Source organism: Raphanus sativus, chromosome 4 (genome assembly GCF_000801105.2).
Source record: "Raphanus sativus cultivar WK10039 chromosome 4, ASM80110v3, whole genome shotgun sequence".
Taxonomy (NCBI): Eukaryota; Viridiplantae; Streptophyta; class Magnoliopsida; order Brassicales; family Brassicaceae; genus Raphanus; species Raphanus sativus.
Genome location: NC_079514.1, coordinates 1,453,879 through 1,474,056, shown reverse-complemented (window position 1 = coordinate 1,474,056; position 20,178 = coordinate 1,453,879). Strand labels below are relative to the sequence as shown.

Here is a 20,178-nt window from a genome sequence, read left to right as displayed (position 1 = left end):
TCTTGTAATTAAGGAGGAGACGTTAAACCTCTGAATAACTTCATATACCATCTTTTACTTCCAGCATAAGTGTATAACCCATTCTTCACGTTTCACTGACCACCACCAATAATTCTTAGCTTTTAGTGATTTCATAGTTTCCAACTTAATTATTATATATGACTGTTATGTTGACTAAGGATTCTATTCGCATTTGATATGATTTATAAACTTATCCTCAAGATTTATAACCAACGCTCCCATCATTTACAAAAGACAACAACCAAAAATGTTGAATTGTTTATATAAATAAAGTTGCATGTTCCAAAACTAGGACCGCAACTTTTGCTATCGATGATATTTGTTCACATTTTCATCAGCAGCAAAGAAAATCCAAATCCAAAACCCCCCAAGGACGAAGAAAAAACGAGATCACAACAAACAGAGAAAACAAAAGAACCTCCAAACTTAAAACCACTAACAAACAGATTCTCTTATATTATAACCTGAATCAGCCAAGTTAAAAGTAGACTTGATGTTCAAGCAAACCCCAGACTGACCAGAGATTCTCCTTAGCTTAGGCACCTGAATGCGAGACCTCGGTGTTGTCTCGAACTTCCCTTCGGTGAACACATGGTTGTACTGTTGAGGCGGTGCATGTTCCACCTACAATGTTGTGATAAAAACATTCTAAGAATAATTCCCTCCTCACTCAGTCGCTTGGTTACAGTAAGCTTGTAATCAATGACTTCTGAATTTTGTAACTAGACTCTAGAAGTAGTTTAAAAAAATTGAAGATCAGGAGGAAACAAAAATAGTGTTCATGGATAGGGAGAGGAAAACCATACCCAATCTCCACCAGGGGAAGAACCAGGCACCATTACATTGATCTCACTCGACTTGGCTGTTGTTATAGCTGTCTCTAATGAGTCTTTGCTTAGTTTAACTGGCATCCAGTTGTGTTGTCCACAGAAACTGTGGGAGCTGAGCCCTAGATCAGCCAAACATGAGTAAGGACAATAGTTAGAGTCATAAGACTGAGAAGCCAACAATCATATTAAAGTGTTTTTACCATGGTATAGAATTTGCATCATATTTGTTAGGAAGCCCATTAGCGACCCATTTGAAGTTCCAGTTTCGGTGGTCCAGTTTTTGGTAAAAGCTGGTTTACTGGTATGAGTTTCCTTCTCAATGGCACTCGCTGCTCCTGATCCATCAGCAGGGTTCTTTGTCTTCTCATCTCTGCCATATAAGACCTGGAAACCAAACGAATAGTAAGCTACTTGTGATTCACATTCCAAACAGATACCGTACCAGATATATGAAGATATACACAACTTCAAAATTACCTGAGGTCACAGAACCGTTGCTGAGCTACTGGAAAACAGCAGACATACCTTGTTTCGGGTTTGAAGATGATGATGGCTTTGAAGATTCTGAACTGAAGAGCGGTGAAGGGGGAGGAGCAGGAGCACCAGGTGGACCTTTTGAAGGAGCACTAGCAGGTTTTCGTGATGCAGTCCATACAGGTCCCAAGGGGTAATGACTTTTCACATAACCCCTTAAACCAGGTACGTAAGGTTCTTTCAAGGCATATTAGCCCATTACACATGATTAGCGTCTTTGTTACGGTACTCCACCAAAACCCTTAGACAGAACATGGAGATCACAGATTTTTAAAATGTACAAAGAGCATCAAACAGCAATCTAAATAAGTAATATTTTAACAATTTCTGTATTCATAAAATAATCTTTCCTGGCTACGCATTTGGCACATATGAGATAACAGTCTTTTCCATGTGTGCAACAAGTAGACCATGAGAGCGGTAAAACGGAGTGAGTTTGTCCAAGGACATAACCGGTGTTGCTGGGAGACCGGATAAGAAAAACATAGCAACATTAGGTCCTTTGGTTCTTCCTTTAATTGAGAAACTTCTTTTTTTTTCGTTACCTATCATCGTCAAGAAACATCTGAAAGATAAAATGATCAATGTGCCAGAGAAGAACCTAGGCCTAGCACCAATAGATGTGGAGGCAATCAACGATACATAGATTTGATAATACTTCGTTTAGCTCAATATTGTACATAGAGGCAAAGGGAAGGATGAAAAAGGAAATAAAGCTTGGCAGATTGATTTAGGGTCAGGGTTTAAGTGTAATAGTGCGGTTAGGGTGGCTCTACGCACAATGTCAAGGCTTATACAAATATTCAATGGGAACATTGCATTGGTAGATATCCGGTTAAGTTTGATTCTGATTCAGCTATGTCAGAGGCTCATGTCATGCAACCAAAACGGTCGGTCCTAATTGGCGTCGTTTACTCTCTTTAGTTCTAATAATTCTAATAATATGATGGCTACGATGTTTTCTCTGTTCGTTATAAATAAATTTGATGGCTACGATGTTTTCTCTGATGTTTTCTCTGTTCGTTATAAATAAATAATACAAGTGAACTTTATGACGTCATATCGTGAAACAACGTCATGCTACATTACAAGAAATTAATTCAGCAGTGGATTAGGCCACTAATGTGTAGATAATGTGTCACTAGAACCATATACTGCAGAATCAAATAAAAGCTACTTAGCCAGGACCATAAGTATATGACTTTTCTTTTTCTTTCTTTACAAGGGACCATGAGTTATATGACTTTCTCCACCTTTTCACTTTGAAATTTGTATTAAACGCCAAAAATCTTTAAAAGAAAAGAAGAGAAGAGAAGAGACCATTTTGGCTTTGGATGATACAAATTATACAAAACAAATGGATAATCTAATGAAATTAGAGAGTTTATTCAACTTAACCAGCAGCCACAAAAAGTTCATATAGTTGAGTCAAAAACTCTAAAAAGGAGATATTGATTGCATTGATTTTAGAAGATGGGGTCTTTCATGTTATGGAAAAGCAAATTTAAAGTTCATAAATTATTAAAGAGAGACGAAAAGGGTAAAATGTTGAGCATGTCTTAGTGAAGAAGGAAATCACTATCATTAAGTGTTCCATATGTATTGCCAAATGGACTTTCTGCTAGAAGATAATCATATATATTGTGGCATTAAATCTGCATAATATGTGGAATGTATATCCTAATGTTTTTAATAAATTTTTGTGGGATATTAACCTTTTCTGGTCTGTGATGAGTTTTGGTTATTTGATGTCAGTATATTAAATATAAACTCATGAAGGTTATTCTCTTTAAATCCAGTATATTTTGTTTATTTGATTCTTTTACTAACCCTTGCATATAATTTTGAAAATTTTGTATACAGAATTTAATGTCTTTTTTTAATAAATATTTTGGTGAAGGTGTTACTTAATTATTATTTTTAACTTTTTTTAATCAGAAACAAGAAAAAAGGGCTGTTTAGCAGAAGAAAAAAAAACAAGAAAAAGGGCTTTAAATTATCTTTTAGTTTTACCTTTAAAGAGTTAAAATTGCATTAGACCATCAATTCAAGTTTTATTATCACTTTAGACTATACATTGAAACAGCTAAACATTTCAGAACAACACTTAACAAAAAAAAGAGCTCCTTGCATTCAAGACATAATGGCTTTTCAGCTTCTTTATATTTTATCTTTTAAGAGTAGCAAAATGAAAAAAAAAACAGGAAAAGGTTATCACTGTTAATTTGCTTTTCTTATCGACTAAACTTTAATAAAGCTTCTCAATATAATCAACCGAAATAACCTCCCTAACTATATAAGTTACTGTTGGGTAAGAAACTAACTAGAACCGAAGACTCATAAATATAAAACTCATGGTTTCTTTAATTTCCCTATATTGTTTGTGTTTTGCGTTTTATTAACTAAGTCAAATATCAGCAATCATATTGATCATTTGAACACTTAAAAATTAGAAGACCAGCGAAGATAACATTTCTTAACTAACTAAAAACAATTATTATAGTTTACACTTGCATGTGGATGTAATTAGACATAGATATATTGTATATTTATAAGAAAACTTAAAAGATTGATTGCCTACATATTCATTCAAGTGTTTGGAATTAGAAGAAAATAAACTTCACATCTTATATAAAAGTGAATAACCAAAAGTAATTGTATGTCTGAAGAAAATCGAATAAATGATCAAAGCAGAGCAGGGAATAAGAAGAAGATGTGATTAGTCATGGCCTCATGGGCGATGAACAAAATAGCAAGAACAACTTTTGGGAGCACTGGGAATAATGTTGTGGATAAATAAAAAACCATTAAAAAACTATTATGATGGTCACAATTTAAGATAAGAAAAAATGTGCAATTTATTTCCATGTTTTTTTTTCAGAAAAAGTTATTGCAATAATTATTATGGAGTTTTTTTTTTGTCACAAGCAATAATTATTATTGAGTAGTCTATGAAATAATGTGCAATTAAAAAATATTGAAAATAATTATTCCATGGTCTATAAATAAGAATGAAACCAACACAAAACCAACAAGATACAACAAACCTAAGAAGAAGAAGAAAACATATAAAAACAGAGATTTTCAACAAAGATTCCTCAGTTTTTCTTCTTCTCTGTTTGTCATTGTTCACCATGACTATTGTTCTTCTTCCTCTGTTTCATTTCTTGGTAGAAAAGGTCTCTGCGTCTCACTTCTTTTCTGAAACTATCACTTCTTTCTAGCGACCTTAAATTATTAACTACACACATACATTCCCTTTGATACAAAAAAAGAACTTTCCTTGTTTTTTTCTTTCTGTTTTGTAGTACTGAAAAAATATCATAATGGACTCAGTTCAGTTTCAACACTTAAAGATGAAGAAACCGAGAGGAATCTTGAACTTCCAAACAATAAGATCATTCAAAAGTTTATTCAGACTCATCGAACTGATTCTTCTTCTAATCTTGATCTCCAAACTCTCTTTCCCTTCAGTGAGACTCTCCACTGACATTTTCAGGGAAGCAGCAGAGTTTCTCGTTAGCCAGAGATTCGTTTTCTTCATCGGGAACGCAATTGTAATTACTCTTTTTGCGATATCTAGACGATACAACTCAGCTCACGAGCCTGTCTCAAAGACAACAGAAGCTGTAAGCAACGATCTTTACCAAGAGTTTCTTCACGAGAGTGAGAAGAAGAGGTCCGAAGTTTATGAGAACACGAAAATAGAACAGCCTAAGAAGCCGAGTGGAGTGAAAAGGGTTAGTTTCGAGAGAAGCCAAACGCAGAAAGCGTTTGAGGTGGTTCACCCGCTCGAGAGTACAAGTGGTGGGAGAATCATGAAGAGGAATGCGTCGGAGAAGCATCTGAGGATTTGTGATTCGGACAAGAAAGTAGTGGTGAGAGCTAAGAAAGCAGAAGATAGAATGAGCAACGAACAGTTTAGGACAAAGATTGAAGCCTTCATCGCGAGGCAAAAGAGGATTCAGAAGGATGAAGAACACTTGATAATCTAGCTCCTCTTTGATTCTGAATGCTTTCTTTCTTTTGGTTATAAACTTGGATATGCTCTGTTTCAAAACATTTCATAATCTTGTAGCTTTGCCTTAGTAAACCTATGTATCTTAAGTCTTAACGCTTGTAAACCTTTAGCGTTATTTAAGTAAATAATACAAATGATATCGGATCTTACCTTTACTTTTTAATTGATATGAATTAAATTAAGAGAAATAATATTTTTTTTTGCATTCGAACTCTCATGTTAAAACTTAAATTCTTAAACTGGTTAATGTTATTCGCACCTTTAGTGAATTTTATATATAATTAAAAAAGAATTTTATATCAATAATATTAAATTTATATGTTATATTAGATAATTGATTATAATTTAACATGATAAAATTGTCAAAACAAAAACATATATATATATATTTTTAAAGAGTTAATTATTATATAGATTGTTTTGTTATCTAAAAATTATATTTTCTATTACACAAGATAAAAAAATGAAGATATAAAATAATTTAAAATTAAATATTAATCAAGCAAAAAATTGTGTAAAGATATTTTTAAAAATATTTTAAATTTTAACACAATAATAAATATCTATTTTGATAAAAAAAACTTTGACATATATTAATAGTTTATTGTTTGATTTAAAATATTTATTTTATTTGAGTTAATAAAATATAAACTAACAATTATGATCGAATGTGTGATAAAACACTCAATCTGTGATACCAGTGGCGGAACATATTCTATCAGATAGAGCATCTGACCCCAATAACTTTTCAAAGTTTTAATGAAAAATATTGAATAAGCTCAAAATGCCCCATTGTTTTAGCAAATATACTCATAATTCATAGAACAATTTTACTTACTCCCTACAAAAAAAAGTTCTGCCTCCGCCCATGTATGATACCCCTAAAAAAGTCACGACAAAAATAAAGAAAGAAATACACTATGATCCATGTAAAGAAATTAAAGAAAACATATGCCAGCTCAATTTTTAAGAAATTAACTATGTTAAGGTAAATGTTATTTTAAATCTCAAATATTGTTCTTGACTTATTGGATCATTTTTGATATGGTTGAGCTTTCTCAGTTTTTCAATAAATGAGCTTTTGGAAGAAGGAAACTCTCTACATAGACACGTCTTTCGAATTTTACAACGACTTCGTCTGAAGAATGTGGAATGCACAGGCCGAGGATCGATGTGGGCATATACTGACAATGACGGTGGAACGTTAAATACTGATCACAAGGGCTGAATCTCGAGTACACGCTATTAACACGCCTCGAGTTTAGATTTTTATGTGATACAGCGAATGTGGTTAGTTTACACAGTTACACTAGTCGATAAACGAATATTCGTTGTACTAGTTGGTTCTTAATCGAGAGAGAACAGATATAAAGTAAATAGAAAAGCACATAAACGATGTTTCTAAATGCTGGATACCGTTATTTAGGGATTAGGGTTGTGTATAAAGGGAATAAAATACATTATGGAGGGAATTGTTGGTATTATATATGTTCTCACGTCATCGATCTTGGTCTCATTGGGAATTTTCAAAAATCCCATAACTTATTATCTCCATGCAACAATAGCATATTTGCTATTGACAAGCCAACACGAGTATTGATTCTTTGATACTTGAACTAGCTATTAAAGAAGCAAACACTTAATTATTTGTTAGCATAAACCTCAACCACATATGCCCAACACAAGTGTATCTTATCTTGGTCTCAGTTTTATTAGGTATATCGGATAGATATGCTTGAGGTTTATGCTAACATATGAATTACGTAACACTTAATTCCAAACATGCATGTCCGGCGACAAAATTGGTAAATTCTGAAGAATACTGATTTATACACGGATTTTTTTTTTTGGTTTTTACTGAGCGAGAAACAAAGAAAAATATTTCTTTCTATTATCAATTGTTTTATCCTATTTTCTATTATTAATTGTTATAAAAACAACTTTTCTTCACGACTTCTTTGTTATTAATTTTAGTGATTGTTTTTATATTATTTCACTAACTTTTAACACTGGAAAACATAATACCATCCTATAATATTTTATAAAGCTAACGCACTCAACGATATAAAATTCTAATTATTGTTATAAGATTGATAATATAAATAAAAAAATATGATTTCCTTTGAGAAACTACGTCAGAAAGTATCTGACGTATAGGAACCAATATCTGGAAAGGTGCAAGAGACAAGATATGCTCGATCGGATAAGAAAAGATCGATGCATACCTACAGTATCTAATGAGAATGACCAATACACGTGAGATCGACAGGAGCCTGTAAGGAACCAATTAAATTTTATAATATAGAAAATTATTAGTTTGTTTACTCTATTTTTATACGTTTAACGCATGTGATTAGTAGATTATTATAATTTCCTTTCACTCTATTATAGAAAAGTAGCATGAATTTTGGTTTATTATCTTATTTTATATTACATACACCGTGAGGTATAGTAATAGACACCATTTGAACTTAGTCTAGTTTGTAAAGATATTTTTTCTTTACAAAATATATATAAATATGTATGTATATATATATATCTTATACAAAAAAAATCAGTTAGAATGTGAATTTCTATTTTCTAGTCATCATATAAATTATATAATGATAAAAATGTAAAAAAGGTATCCAATAATTCAAGAGATATATGCATATATATCATACACGACATGTGTTGTCCAAAAAAAATAAAAATCATACACGACATGTCAAAATTGAGGAAGCAGAATATGTGCCATATGAAACGTATTGTCTATTTTAGGGTTAGCACGAACCATTCATTAGCTGCCATGCAACATGCATATACAAAACATTTTTTTTTGGAACAATAATTGGGTTCACCCCAGAGGTGAACTTATGAATTCACTTCTTTCCTTATTTCAATTATATTGCCATAAATATTAATGTCATATAAATAAATAAATTATAAATTATAAAAGAAGTAAATTTTAAATCATAAACTCTAAATTCGAAACCTAAACCCAAATCTTAGATTTTTAATTTTAAACCATACCCTAAACCCAAACCTATACCCTAAACCCAAACCTATACCCTAAATCTTAAATCTAAATTTAAATCCTAAACCCTAAACTCAAATCATAAACCCTAAACTCAAACTCTAAACCCTAAACCCAAACTCTAAACGCTAAATCCTAAACCTTAAACCCAAAATGTAAATCATAAACTCAAATGGTTAATGATCATCAAATGTATTTTCAAATACATTTTAGTGTATAGAGTTCGGGTTTATGGTTTACAGTTTGGGTTTAAGGTTTAGGATTTAGGGTTTAGAGTTTGGGTTTAGGGTTTATGGTTTGGGTTTAGGGTCTAGAAATTAAATTTAGATTTAGGATTTAGGGTATATAGTTTGGGTTTAGGGTATAGGTTTGGATTTAGGGTTTAGGGTTTGGTTTAAAATTTAAAATCTAAAATTTGGATTTAGGATTTGAATTTAGAGTTTATGATTTAAAATTTACTTTTTGTAATTTATAATTTATTTATAATGTGATATTAATGTTTAGACTTTTTCTTGGGTTCACCCCCTAGGGTGAACCTTTAGGTTCACCAAGGTTCACCAACCAATAGAAAGTTGTTATTTTAAATCTAATATCTTTTAATTAAGAAAACAAAAATAACTTGCCAAATTATATTATGCTTTTAAAATAAATAAAAAGATTAAATAAATAAAAATAACAATAGTTCTCAATAAAGATTATTTTAAAAAATATTTATTTATAAGATCTGGAGTTTAGTGTTTAAGATTTATAGTTTAGAATTTATGCAAATGTTTAGTGTTTTTCCAAGGGTTAGGGTTTACCCAAGGGTTTAGAGTTTACCCAAGGGTTTAGGGTTTATCCAAGGGTTTAGGGTTTAGGATTAGAGTTTAGGGTTTAGTGTTTTGTTGACAACATGTTTAGTGTTTTTTCCAAGGGTTTATGGTTTACCCAAGGGTTTAGGGTTTATGATTAGAGTTTAGGGTTTAGTATTAGAGTTTAGGGTTTAGTGTTTTGTTGACAACATTAAGTTTTTTAATTCATTTTTATATACTATTTTTATTTATTTTTAAATTTTATTTTGAAAAAATAATATAATTTGACAAACTATTTGTTTCCTTAATTAAAAGATATTGAATCTAAAATGACAAATTTCTATTGGTTGGACCATAGGGGGTGAACCCAAGAATAACTCTAATGTTTATGGCAATCTGATTGAAATAAGGAAAGAAGTGAATTTATAAGTTCACCTTAGGGGTGAACCTAAGTATTGTTCTTTTTTGGTGCATATACAAAACATCACTCGAATATTTCCTTTAGCATAACATATCTTGTATTATTAACCGAATCAATTAACCTCCTCTCACCAGAATTTTCTAGATATTTTGTTGGATGAAATATAAATACCTTTTGGATATTTTCTAGATCTCTTTTCAGCGTATAGTGCTTTGAAAACTATTGATAAAAAGCTGATTACTAACTTTTACTAAGCTGCATGGTGATAAGTGTCAAGGATTATGGAAACAAATATTAAAATCTCACGAAGTTTAAATAAAAGAAACGTCACATACAAGAAACACCTTATTTCCGTGGGAACAATCTCCACCATCAACTGTTCTCTTGTCTATAAACCAACTGCTTAGCAATTGGCTTTGTCATTAGGTTTAGATGCATTTCAATTCTATCTTAAAAATCTTATCATACAAAGAAAACTAAACCTTCTTGGATGTCAAGGAACTCCAAAGGTTCAACATCATCACATGAAAGATTTTGATTCAAATTTTAATTAGCAAATCCAGAACTCTGTTTTTGGTCTAAACCGCCATTTTCATATCTATTTTCTTGTGAGGATCATAGACAAAAGAATCTATATGTTTCTTCTCTGGTTTTATCTTCAAAACCTGTAAAGAGTCCAAATATAATAAGGATATAGTTGCAATGAACTAACAGTTGGAAGCTTATGCATTCATCAAAGATCATGTGTGGATATATACTCACAGGAAAAGGTTTTGGCGGGTTCTCAAGTTTCTCTTGTAGAGGCCTAACAGGGTTCTTGTAAACATGAGCATACCACATACATGAGCGAGGATGCATGTAAGAAGTGAGTATGAAGGCCTGTTAAACGGTACACCAAGACTGATATCAGCTGAGCGCTGATACATTTGACACGAAAGCTCTCCATTTGCAACATAAAACTGAGCAAACATGTGCCAAGGAAGAAGTTCCATCAGCTTAAGGTCAGAAGGATTCCAAGCTGACATTATTATCCGGCGCTCATCAGGATTGTTTTTGATCTTGTTAACTACATCTAAGAGCTGATCAAACCCTTGGCCACTATAATCAGCATACATATCTGTGTACCTATAGGAATATACTTAACAAAATGGCTAAATAGATAGGAAGAAAAAAATGTGTTGCTAAAACTCAGAGAAGCGACTGACTTAGCACCGACTGACTCAGACTCAGACATGCAGAACTATCAACCGCGGGAATAAACGTATAACATTCAATGCGCGTATCAATCTCAGTTAAGTGGATAGCTTCACATCTCAGCCCGTTCAACGACTCACTCAAGACCTCACCACCTCCTATCACAAACACCTTTCCGATAGAGAGACTATACGGAGGTCCAGCTAATAACTCTAGCGCAGAATCTTTGCTTCTGCACGTTACAACGTTCTCTGTGTTGCCTATGTCGAAACCACCGCTTGAACGAGTTAAGACAACGTTGATGCGACAAGAGAGCAGCTTATACTTTGCGGGAATGGAGTCCCACGTTTTCCTACCCATTACAACAGCGTTCTTCTTGGTGGAATCAGAAGTGGTTAAGGTTAAGTCCTTGAAGAATTTGAGATCGGTAGGCAGAGTCCAGGTAAGCTCTCTGAGGCTCTGAGGCCATGGTTACATGTCCGTTGAGAGTGCTTGCCATTGTCAAGGTCGAGACTTTTAATAGGTTTGCCAATGGTGATGGTTTGGGAGAAAAATTACACAGCCACTTCTGAGACAAAGGCAGAGAATGAACACAAATAGAAGTTGTCATCAACATAGGAAGCAGAACAAAAAACAAGTCAAATAAAACAGAGTTCCGCTGACCGATTTAAGTTTAAGTTTGAGTTCCATTACTTCCATATGAACAGGTTGGATCCGCTGGGGTATATGTAGTTTGATCTCAGTCATTAGTATAGCATCTTCCCAAAGACTATTGTAAGTTCTGTTTCGAAACTTAAATATTCATTAAAAAAAATTTTGTATTGTAAACAGTGAGTTACCAGAGTTTCTTGGAGGCGCTTGCACTTGTGAAGACAAAAGGAGGTTGTATGCGCTCCGACAAAGGTCCATGGAATAATCCTGAGGTTCTCAAGGTAATTAGCAATTCACATATATATTCCTTAGTTAGGCACTAAAATTTAAATAAACTAAACTATTTTTCTTGAATCTGATAAATACAACATATTTTAAAATGGAATCAGGTGGCTATAAACCGCGAAGCTTAGTGCGCACCTATTTCGGAAGATGAACACGAGCATGTTGACCAAGGAAGATCAGTTTCAGTTTCTAAAGTAAGCTAAAGGAGAACAGTACATTTTAAAGCAGCTAATTAGTAATCTAATGTAAGCTTGTACTGAAGTTACCCATTAACTCCACAGGGTGTTGAGAGAAACAATAAGAAAAGGATGGAGACATTGCGCATGGGAAGCAAATTGCAACCATTGACAAGTCCATTGATGTGGCATGCCCTGCAAAAAATCAGAAAGCAGAAAATTTTCCTCTCTAAAAGTGTGTGTGTATATATATATATATATCTTCTCATATTTAGCTCATTTTTTTAAACATGTTTTTTCCATACCCACTAAATTAAAGTTTCAGTAATTAACCTTGTAGAGAAAATATATTGTTGAAAAAAAAAAGAATATATATACAGGCCCGGCCCGTGATACAAGCAAAGTAAGTAGTGGATTAGGGTCCAAAACTTTTATGGGTTTTCTAAAGCTCAGGAAAAAAAATTCTGAAATTTTGTATGGTTTTGTTAGTACAAAAAAGGGCACATATTTTCTAATTTGAGTAGGGCTTTAGTTTGGATTGGGCCGTCACTGTATATATATATGAGTCTAGCTAGAGTAATTAGAATAGGTATACAATAACAAGTCAACATACTAATCGCTATAATGACTGAATTTGGGTTCTTCTTTTGGGTTTAGGCTTTACAGGAAACTCTCATGAGCCAGAAGGAGATTCTGGCATACATTGAGAAGAAGAAGAAGAAGAAAATGGTAAGGACAAAATATTCACAAACATATAGTATCATTTAACATCCCACATTATTGTTTCTATTCATAATTATAATGTGTTACATTTTTGCAGTTTTTCCGGTTCTAAATGTGCAAAGATAAAGAAGATGAGATCACAAAACAAGAGGCTGGATCAGAGAAAGTTTGTTTTTATTTTTTGTTTTTCAAATGAGAAACATGTTCATCTGAAAAACATTGATCATTTATTTAAAGTGATAACTGTATAGATACTTAGCTGAATAAAACGTTTATTAGATGTGTACAAGGTATATATACAAGTAGGGCAAATAGTATAGTTATGTATTTACATAGAAGTCCTTAGTGACTTAGGTATTTCCTTAACACGCCCCCTCAAGATGGTGGAACCTTGGTGACACCAATCTTGTCTCTTAAAGTCTGAAAGGAAGTCCTCGGAAGCGGTTTGGTCAGCCCATCAGCTAGCTGATCGTGTGTCGATACATGTACAACTCGAAGGGCATGATTCTGTATTTGGCCGCGAACAAAGTGGTAGTCAAGTGCGATGTGTTTCATGCGGGAGTGGAACACCGGGTTTGCACATAGATAGGTAGCACCAATGTTATCACAGTAGATAGTAGGTGGTCTCGGAAGTGCAACACCCAGCTCCGTAAGGAGAGAACAAACCCAACGGAGTTCCGCTGCCGTGTTAGCTACGGCACGGTACTCAGCCTCCGTAGATGACCGTGCTACGCCTTGTTGTTTCTTTGATGACCAAGACAGAGGATGAGTGCCGAGATAGACGAGATATCCGTTCGTGGAGACGTAGTCGTCGGTGTCTCCAGCCCAGTCAGCGTCGGAGTAGGCGTGAAGAAGAGGGGACTGTTGCTTCTTGAGATAGATTCCATGGCTTAGTGTCCCCGAGAGATAACGCAAGACTCGTTTGACAGCATTCCAGTGATCAAGTGTTGGCTTGTGCATAAATTGAGAGAGACGGTTGACCGCATAGGAGACATCAGGTCTGGTTAGAGCAAGATATTGTAGACTACCAACGACACGACGATACTCTGTAGGATCCGAGAGAGGAGTGCCAGAGTTCAGCGTCAATTTCGGAGAGGCAGCAAGTGGAGTCGCAACAGGTTTTGCGTTAAGCATGTTCGTGCGCTGCAACAAGTCGGTGACATACTTCCTCTGCATCATATGGAGACCATCAGATGTGCGGATGGTTTCAATACCAAGAAAATACCCGAGATGACCGAGATCTTTAATGGAGAATTTTGCAAAGAGAGCATCAATTACTTGTTGAACCAAAGCAACGTCTGTACCGGTGACGAGAATATCATCCACGTACACTAACAAGTACACAAATTTCCCAGCATGGCGAAGAATGAAGAGAGAAGTATCAGACAAAGAGTTGATGAAACCAGTGGAAAGAAGAAACTTCTTGAGTTCAGAGTACCAAGCTCGAGGTGCCTGTTTAAGTCCGTAAATAGCTTTGCGCAGGCGACAGACATGAGATGGACGATCCGGATCATGGAAGCCAGGCGGTTGTGCCATGAACACTTCTTCAGTGAGATGTCCTTGGAGAAAGGCTGTGTTCACATCAATCTGTCTCACAGGCCAATCTCTATTAACCGCAAGGCCAAGAATCAAGCGAATCGTCGTAGACTTAATCACCGGACTAAAAGTATCATTATAGTCTACACCAGGCTGTTGATGAAACCCCTTTGCCACAATTCTTGCTTTATATCGATCAATACTACCATCAGGATTGTACTTGATCGTGAAAACCCAACGACAGCCCACAATATTCATGTGTTGAGTTGCTGCTTCAAGATCCCAAGTGTGATTTTCATTGGTAGAGTTGAATTCTGCAGCCATCGCTTTCCTCCATCTCTCATGCTTAATAGCTTGTTGCCAAGTCGTTGGAATCCAATGCGGGTCAGAGTGAAGCTCAACGGTGAGATTATACTTCGAGGTCGGCTTGATAATGTTATTTCTGGACCTCGTCGTCATTGAGTGTCTCACTGGAGGTGCCGCTACTGTAGCTGGAGCTGGAGCCGAAACAGTAGTAGCGGGAGCAGGAGCTGTAGTAGCTGTAGTAGGAGCGGCGGGAGCAGGAGCGGGAGCCGTAGGAGCAGGAGGTTGCACTGTAGAGGGAGGAGGAGCCGGAGACGATAGCGGAGAGAGCGACTCTGTTCGCGAAGCTGAGGTTTCCGGGGACGCATGCGGAACAGGTGAAGGAGCACACACTGGAGTCTGATTTATCGCAGCCGAAGGAGATGACTGTATGAGTGATGGCACTGGGATAATGGTATATGGAGTTTCAGAGACAGCAGTTGTCGGTTCAGGGATGACAGTAGGCTTGGGTTTGGTTAAGGAGTGGTATGGGAAGACTGTTTCATTGAAGCGAACATGTCGAGAGACATAGACACGTCCAGAGAGAGGTTCTAAACAGAGATAGCCACTCTGGGTCAGAGAGTACCCAATAAACACACATGGAAGAGACCGGTTTTCAAGTTTATTTGGTGCGTATGGGCGCAACCATGGGTAACAGAGGCAGCCAAAGGTTCGGAGCTTAAGGTAGTTCGGTTTAGTGGTGAAGAGTTTTTGAAAAGGTGATTGGTTTTGAAGGATGGGTGTGGGCATTCGGTTTATCAGGAAAACGGAGGTTGCAAAGGCTTCCGGCCAGTAGGTAAGGGGCATGTTGGCGACCGAGAGGAGGGAGAGACCAGTTTCGACAATATGTCGATGTTTGCGTTCGGAGAGACCATTAAGCTCGGGTGTGTGGGGTGGGGTAGTGAGATGGCTAATACCGTGGGTTGCAAGGTAGGATCTTAAGGCAATGAACTCGCCCCCATTATCTGAATAAAGAGTTTTTATCTTTGTGTTGAACCGGTTTTCAACCAGGGTTTTAAAGATAGGGAAAATGTCTTTGACTTGAGACTTTGTGGTTAAGGGATATAGCCAAGTGTAGCGAGTGAAGTGATCTACAAAGACAAGATAGTATTTGAGGTTTTGAGAAGATGGAATGGGGGATTGCCATACATCGGTATAGACATATTGGAGAGGTTGGTTTGAGTGAATTGTATTCTCATGAAAGGGAAGTTTATGGGTCTTATTAAGTAAACAATCATTGCAAGGAGAAGTAGTCTGAGACTTGGGAAAACAAGGTAAAGAAAATTGAGCAACAACTGTTTAAAGAATAGAAAGAGACGGGTGGCCAAGACGTCTATGCCATTGAGGCAGGGTAGCTTTAGTATCCGGGTAAGAGGCTAAGCTGGCGGTTGGGTTCAGGGACGGCCATGGCCACTCATACAAGTCATTCTTCGTGCGGCCTTGAAGCAACCGGACCCCCGTGTTGAGATCCTTCACCTGAAAATGAGCAGGAAAGAATTCAACAGACACGCGATTAGCATTGCATAGCCGGTACACTGATATCAAACTCTTATTTATATTGGGAACACAGAGAATATCAGTAAGTGCTAATGGCTTAGAAGGTGTAGGAAAAGACGTAGAACCAGTATGAGTAATCACAAGACCTGATCCATCAGCTATGGCAACATCATCTCCACCATTGTATGGATGGTGTAGCGCAAGATTACTGAGATCGGAGGTCATGTGGTGTGTGGCGCCGCTGTCGAGTATCCACTGATTAGGAGCATAGTTGTGCGCCTGAGCGACATTGGCACGAGGTTGCCATGGAGTCTGCTGCGGTAAAGACTGTGTAAGAGCAGTACCTTGAGCAGCAAGTTGCGAGCATCTCCTCGCACTATGACCAAAAATGCCACAGATTTGGCACTTTCCTTGGTAGCCACCGCGTCCTGCACTCGGAGTAGCCGGAGGATGGAATTGCTGCTGCTGCCAGGTTTGATTACCACGGTAACCCCCACGTCCACGTCCACGGTTGTGGTGTGGGGCAGAGGGAGCACGATGATTGGTGTAGTTCGCCGTAACAGGAACAGAGGAGACGACTTGCTTCGTCAGTTGGAGCTTGGTCTCGTGATTGATAAGCTTCTCGTGAAGCTCGGTTAGAGACGGAGGAGTATCACGCGCAGCAACCTGGTCAACAATAAGCTTATAGTCATCAGGTAAGCCATCAAGGAGCTGCTCGATTTGATCCTCATGATCAATTGTCTTCCCAAGCAAGGCAAGTTGATCAAATCGGGTCGTTAGACCTTGATAGTACTCATCAATGGACTTTGTGTCCTTGGTCCAGTGCTTGAGTTGTTGGCGAAGTTGATTGATATGACCCCTGCTAGGCTTCGCATACGTCGAGGTCAAAACTCGCCAGATTTCAGCGGATGTGGTGGTTGTCGAGAGTAGTGGTTGCAGCGAAGTGGTTATGGCACCAAGGAGACTGCTATAGATGAGGCGATCTTGCCTTTTCCAGAGGCTGTAGAGCGGGTTGGGTGCGACGGCATCAGCCGTAGTGATCGTTGCAGGTGGGACTTCAAGCGATCCATCAATATAACCCGCAAGGTCATATCCTTCAAGAAGAGCATGGATCTGACGAGACCACATGAGAAAGTTGGAAGCAGTAAGCTTTGTTACATTCGCCATATTGAGATTCAAGAGGGTAGGGTTGTTGGAGACTGTGATGGTCTCAGCCATGGATGCTGGTGAACTTGTGGAGCCAGACATCGTGAGTTTGAAGAGGAGAAGAAAAAGAAAATTTTGAAAAAGTTTTAGATGGCGGCTTAGGTATAGATCAATAGCTCTGATACCATATAGATACTTAGCTGAATAAAACGTTTATTAAATGTGTACAAGGTATATATACAAGTAGGGCAAATAGTATAGTTATGTATTTACATAGAAGTCCTTAGTGACTTAGGTATTTCCTTAACAAACTGTTTGTATTTTTTTGCCTGTGGCATCGTTTGTCTGTGTGTTTTTCTAATTTCCTAAGTATTTGTGATTTTTATGGACGAGATTACAGGACAATCTACGTTAGATTGTTTTTGTGTTATAATAACCGCATGTAACATAATAGTCCCAGCAATTATATTTTTGAGTGCGATGTATCTTTGGATTGTAGGGTTTGTTGTTTGGTCATGTGATTGCAAAAGATAGAACACAAATTTGATTTTTGTTTCCTTTTTTGCCTTTACCTTCATTACTTCCTTTGGTCCGCTCTCTTTCGTTGTCTCCACTTAAGATTATTTGTACCCTCCATGATATTTACGGATCATATTTTTCTTCCAACATATACTTTTTCCTTATATTAAAGAAAGCACCATGTCCATCGATATATATATATATATATATAGATATCTAAAACTAATCTTGTATTGTTTTTTTTTTTTGGTAAAACTAATCTTGTATTGTTGCCAAACCAACTTGGTTTCTAGTGATAACAATGAAAGGAGGGTGTATAGATTAGATATATCAACCAAATCAATCAATGGATGTTCAGCTAACTTAGCCCTCTATCTTTTTGGAACTAATTTAGCTCTCTATCTCCAAACTTTATAAGTGAATAATTGGAGATATTCATAGTAAAGATAGTGAAATACACAAAGTAATTGAAACACAGAAGATCACATGAATGCTTCAGACCATTTGTTACCTCCAAAGGCCAAGAGATGTTCTACTACTATTTCAGTAGCCACTGTAAATTAAAAAAAATTGTACTTTGGGAGTAAAATATTCAATTAAACGTACATCAAAATTGTAATCAAGTGAACCGTGAACGTGTAATAAATGGACACACATGTACTTGCTCAGATGCTTTTTGAGGTTTTCGGAGAGACGTTTGTCAAAATTGGAGTGACATCATTATCAATGATAGAAAGTTTCAATTATTAGGTACCTTGTTGTTTCAAAGTTTAAACCTAGTAATTTTTTAGGATCTCATGATTCATTCTCCATCTATGGTGTGTAGCTTCACTGTTAAAAAGCATGTAGAGTGAATGTGTCTGGTGAAATTCATGCAACATCGTTTTTGGGAACTGGGCTAGATCAGTGGATCTCTTCCACACACTTCCCCAAATATTATTATTCTTTTTAGTACAGTAATGGTAATGGTTTGATCGTAACTTAATTTTTTGTTAGAAATTTTACAAGTACTCTACTAATTTTGTAAAGGTATGATTAAGTCGGTGGAAATATAATTATCATTATACTGTACAAGTACTTTACTAATTTTAAGCATAACGTTATTCTCCAACACAAAATAGTTGATTTCACGTTAACCTGACATCCTTCAAAACACAATAAGCATCTAAATAAATAATTTTTTTTTTTTTTGAACTTAATAAATAATTCATACGTTATTGTTTTTTGAAAATGGAGAATAAGAAAATGGAACAGCTGTGTTGAGTCTGGAGACTTTTTTTCCGACCTCACATGTCCATCTCACCTTTTTCTTCGTCTGCTGCCTACTTACACATGTTCTTTTCTGTTTTACTCTAAGCATATGTTTCTACTATATTTTCTTTAAAAACTTATTTATGACTTTTCAAATTTGTTTATTCAGTGTTGGTGGTATTTCAATTTTTAAATAAATGGTTCACAGATTTTCCAGACAGATTCGGGCTTTAATGGGTTCAAAATGTTAAATAAATGAAAGTACATTCTACGGATATTATTAATTTTATCTCTTTTTGTCGTTACATGAGTATGTGGTTTACTTAAAAAATTCAACAAATAAATAAGTTATCTTTTTTTTTTGGTAAAAATAAATAAATAAATAATTGATAAGTTATCTCTTTTTCATCAACTTAATTTTTTTACTTTTAGGAATAAGAAAAGGAAAGTTCGTATCTGCATTCTTCATTGAAAAAAGAATCTGTAATTTGTTATATATTTTCTTTCCTCATAAGAAATTACAGTTATTGTTAAACCAAAAAACTAAGAAAGTTTAACTATTTCTAGTGTTTATTGTGTGAGCTATGCTTTCTTTGAAATCTCTAATAAATCGATTCGTCTGATCAATACTTGATTTAATTTAAATAGATAGTTATAAAATAAATCTTAAAAGTTAACAATAGTTTATTTTTGGTTTCCTAAAACTTCAATAAAATTAAACTCTAAAGTGTAAAATTGCTTTGATACGAAAGTTTAGAGGTCTAACTATCCTTATATATCAAAGATATACCATACTATAAGATTTAGGCTTATAAACTCCAAGAACAAACAAAAGGCTATATATGACGGCATAATTTTGGATTTGAGCTAAAGCTTAAATCAATTATAGTATTTATCACTGGTGATGTTAATATTGGCATAGTTTTTAACGTACCACAATAAGTTCATCAGTTTTTTTTTGTTGTTGCTGAACTTTTGTTGAAGTTTTTCCAACTTCTCTTTTAATAAAGAGAAGATTAAATTATTAAAAAAAAGTATTATTTTCTCTAAATATTGCCGACTTGTGCTGATACTTCTTTACCAGCCTTTAGTCAAAGAGTAACAAGAAAAAAGAAAAGTTGCCAAAAAGAAATACTAAAGGAAAAACAAAACTAAAATAAATAAAATTGTCCCAATAGAATCCAAACACATGTATACCTTCTCGTCAAGTTGCACAAACACTCA

The 20,178-nt window shown here is 35.4% G+C and overlaps 2 protein-coding genes and 1 pseudogene across 2 annotated transcripts; 1 reads left to right on the top strand and 2 right to left on the bottom strand.

The window, feature by feature from the left end:
• Nucleotides 1-391: 391 nt before the first annotated feature.
• LOC130512009 (cyclase-associated protein 1-like) lies at nucleotides 392-975 on the bottom strand. The gene is made up of 2 exons (XM_057010058.1): nucleotides 828-975; nucleotides 392-645 (listed from the first exon to the last, which is right to left on the bottom strand). The coding sequence occupies exons 1-2, from the start codon at nucleotides 930-932 to the stop codon at nucleotides 457-459; spliced, it is 294 nt and encodes a 97-aa protein (XP_056866038.1). The 5' UTR covers nucleotides 933-975; the 3' UTR covers nucleotides 392-456.
• A 3,442-nt stretch (nucleotides 976-4,417) lies between these two features.
• LOC108849650 (uncharacterized) lies at nucleotides 4,418-5,550 on the top strand. The gene is made up of 2 exons (XM_057009580.1): nucleotides 4,418-4,564; nucleotides 4,694-5,550. The coding sequence occupies exon 2, from the start codon at nucleotides 4,712-4,714 to the stop codon at nucleotides 5,378-5,380; it is 669 nt and encodes a 222-aa protein (XP_056865560.1). The 5' UTR covers nucleotides 4,418-4,564; nucleotides 4,694-4,711; the 3' UTR covers nucleotides 5,381-5,550.
• A 5,270-nt stretch (nucleotides 5,551-10,820) lies between these two features.
• On the bottom strand, nucleotides 10,821-12,244 carry LOC108849931 (bifunctional dihydrofolate reductase-thymidylate synthase 2-like; annotated as a pseudogene).
• Nucleotides 12,245-20,178: the final 7,934 nt, after the last annotated feature.

What these genes read in the sequence shown, in the direction of transcription:
- LOC130512009 (XM_057010058.1), bottom strand. Translation starts at nt 932, where the DNA reads ATGCCAGTTAAACTAAGCAAAGACTCATTAGAGACAGCTATAACAACA. An exon ending in CTTCCCCTGGTGGAGATTGG is followed by an intron (nt 646 to 827) that starts GTATGGTTTTCC and finishes ACAACATTGTAG; the next exon opens with GTGGAACATGCACCGCCTCA.
- LOC108849650 (XM_057009580.1), top strand. Translation starts at nt 4,712, where the DNA reads ATGGACTCAGTTCAGTTTCAACACTTAAAGATGAAGAAACCGAGAGGA.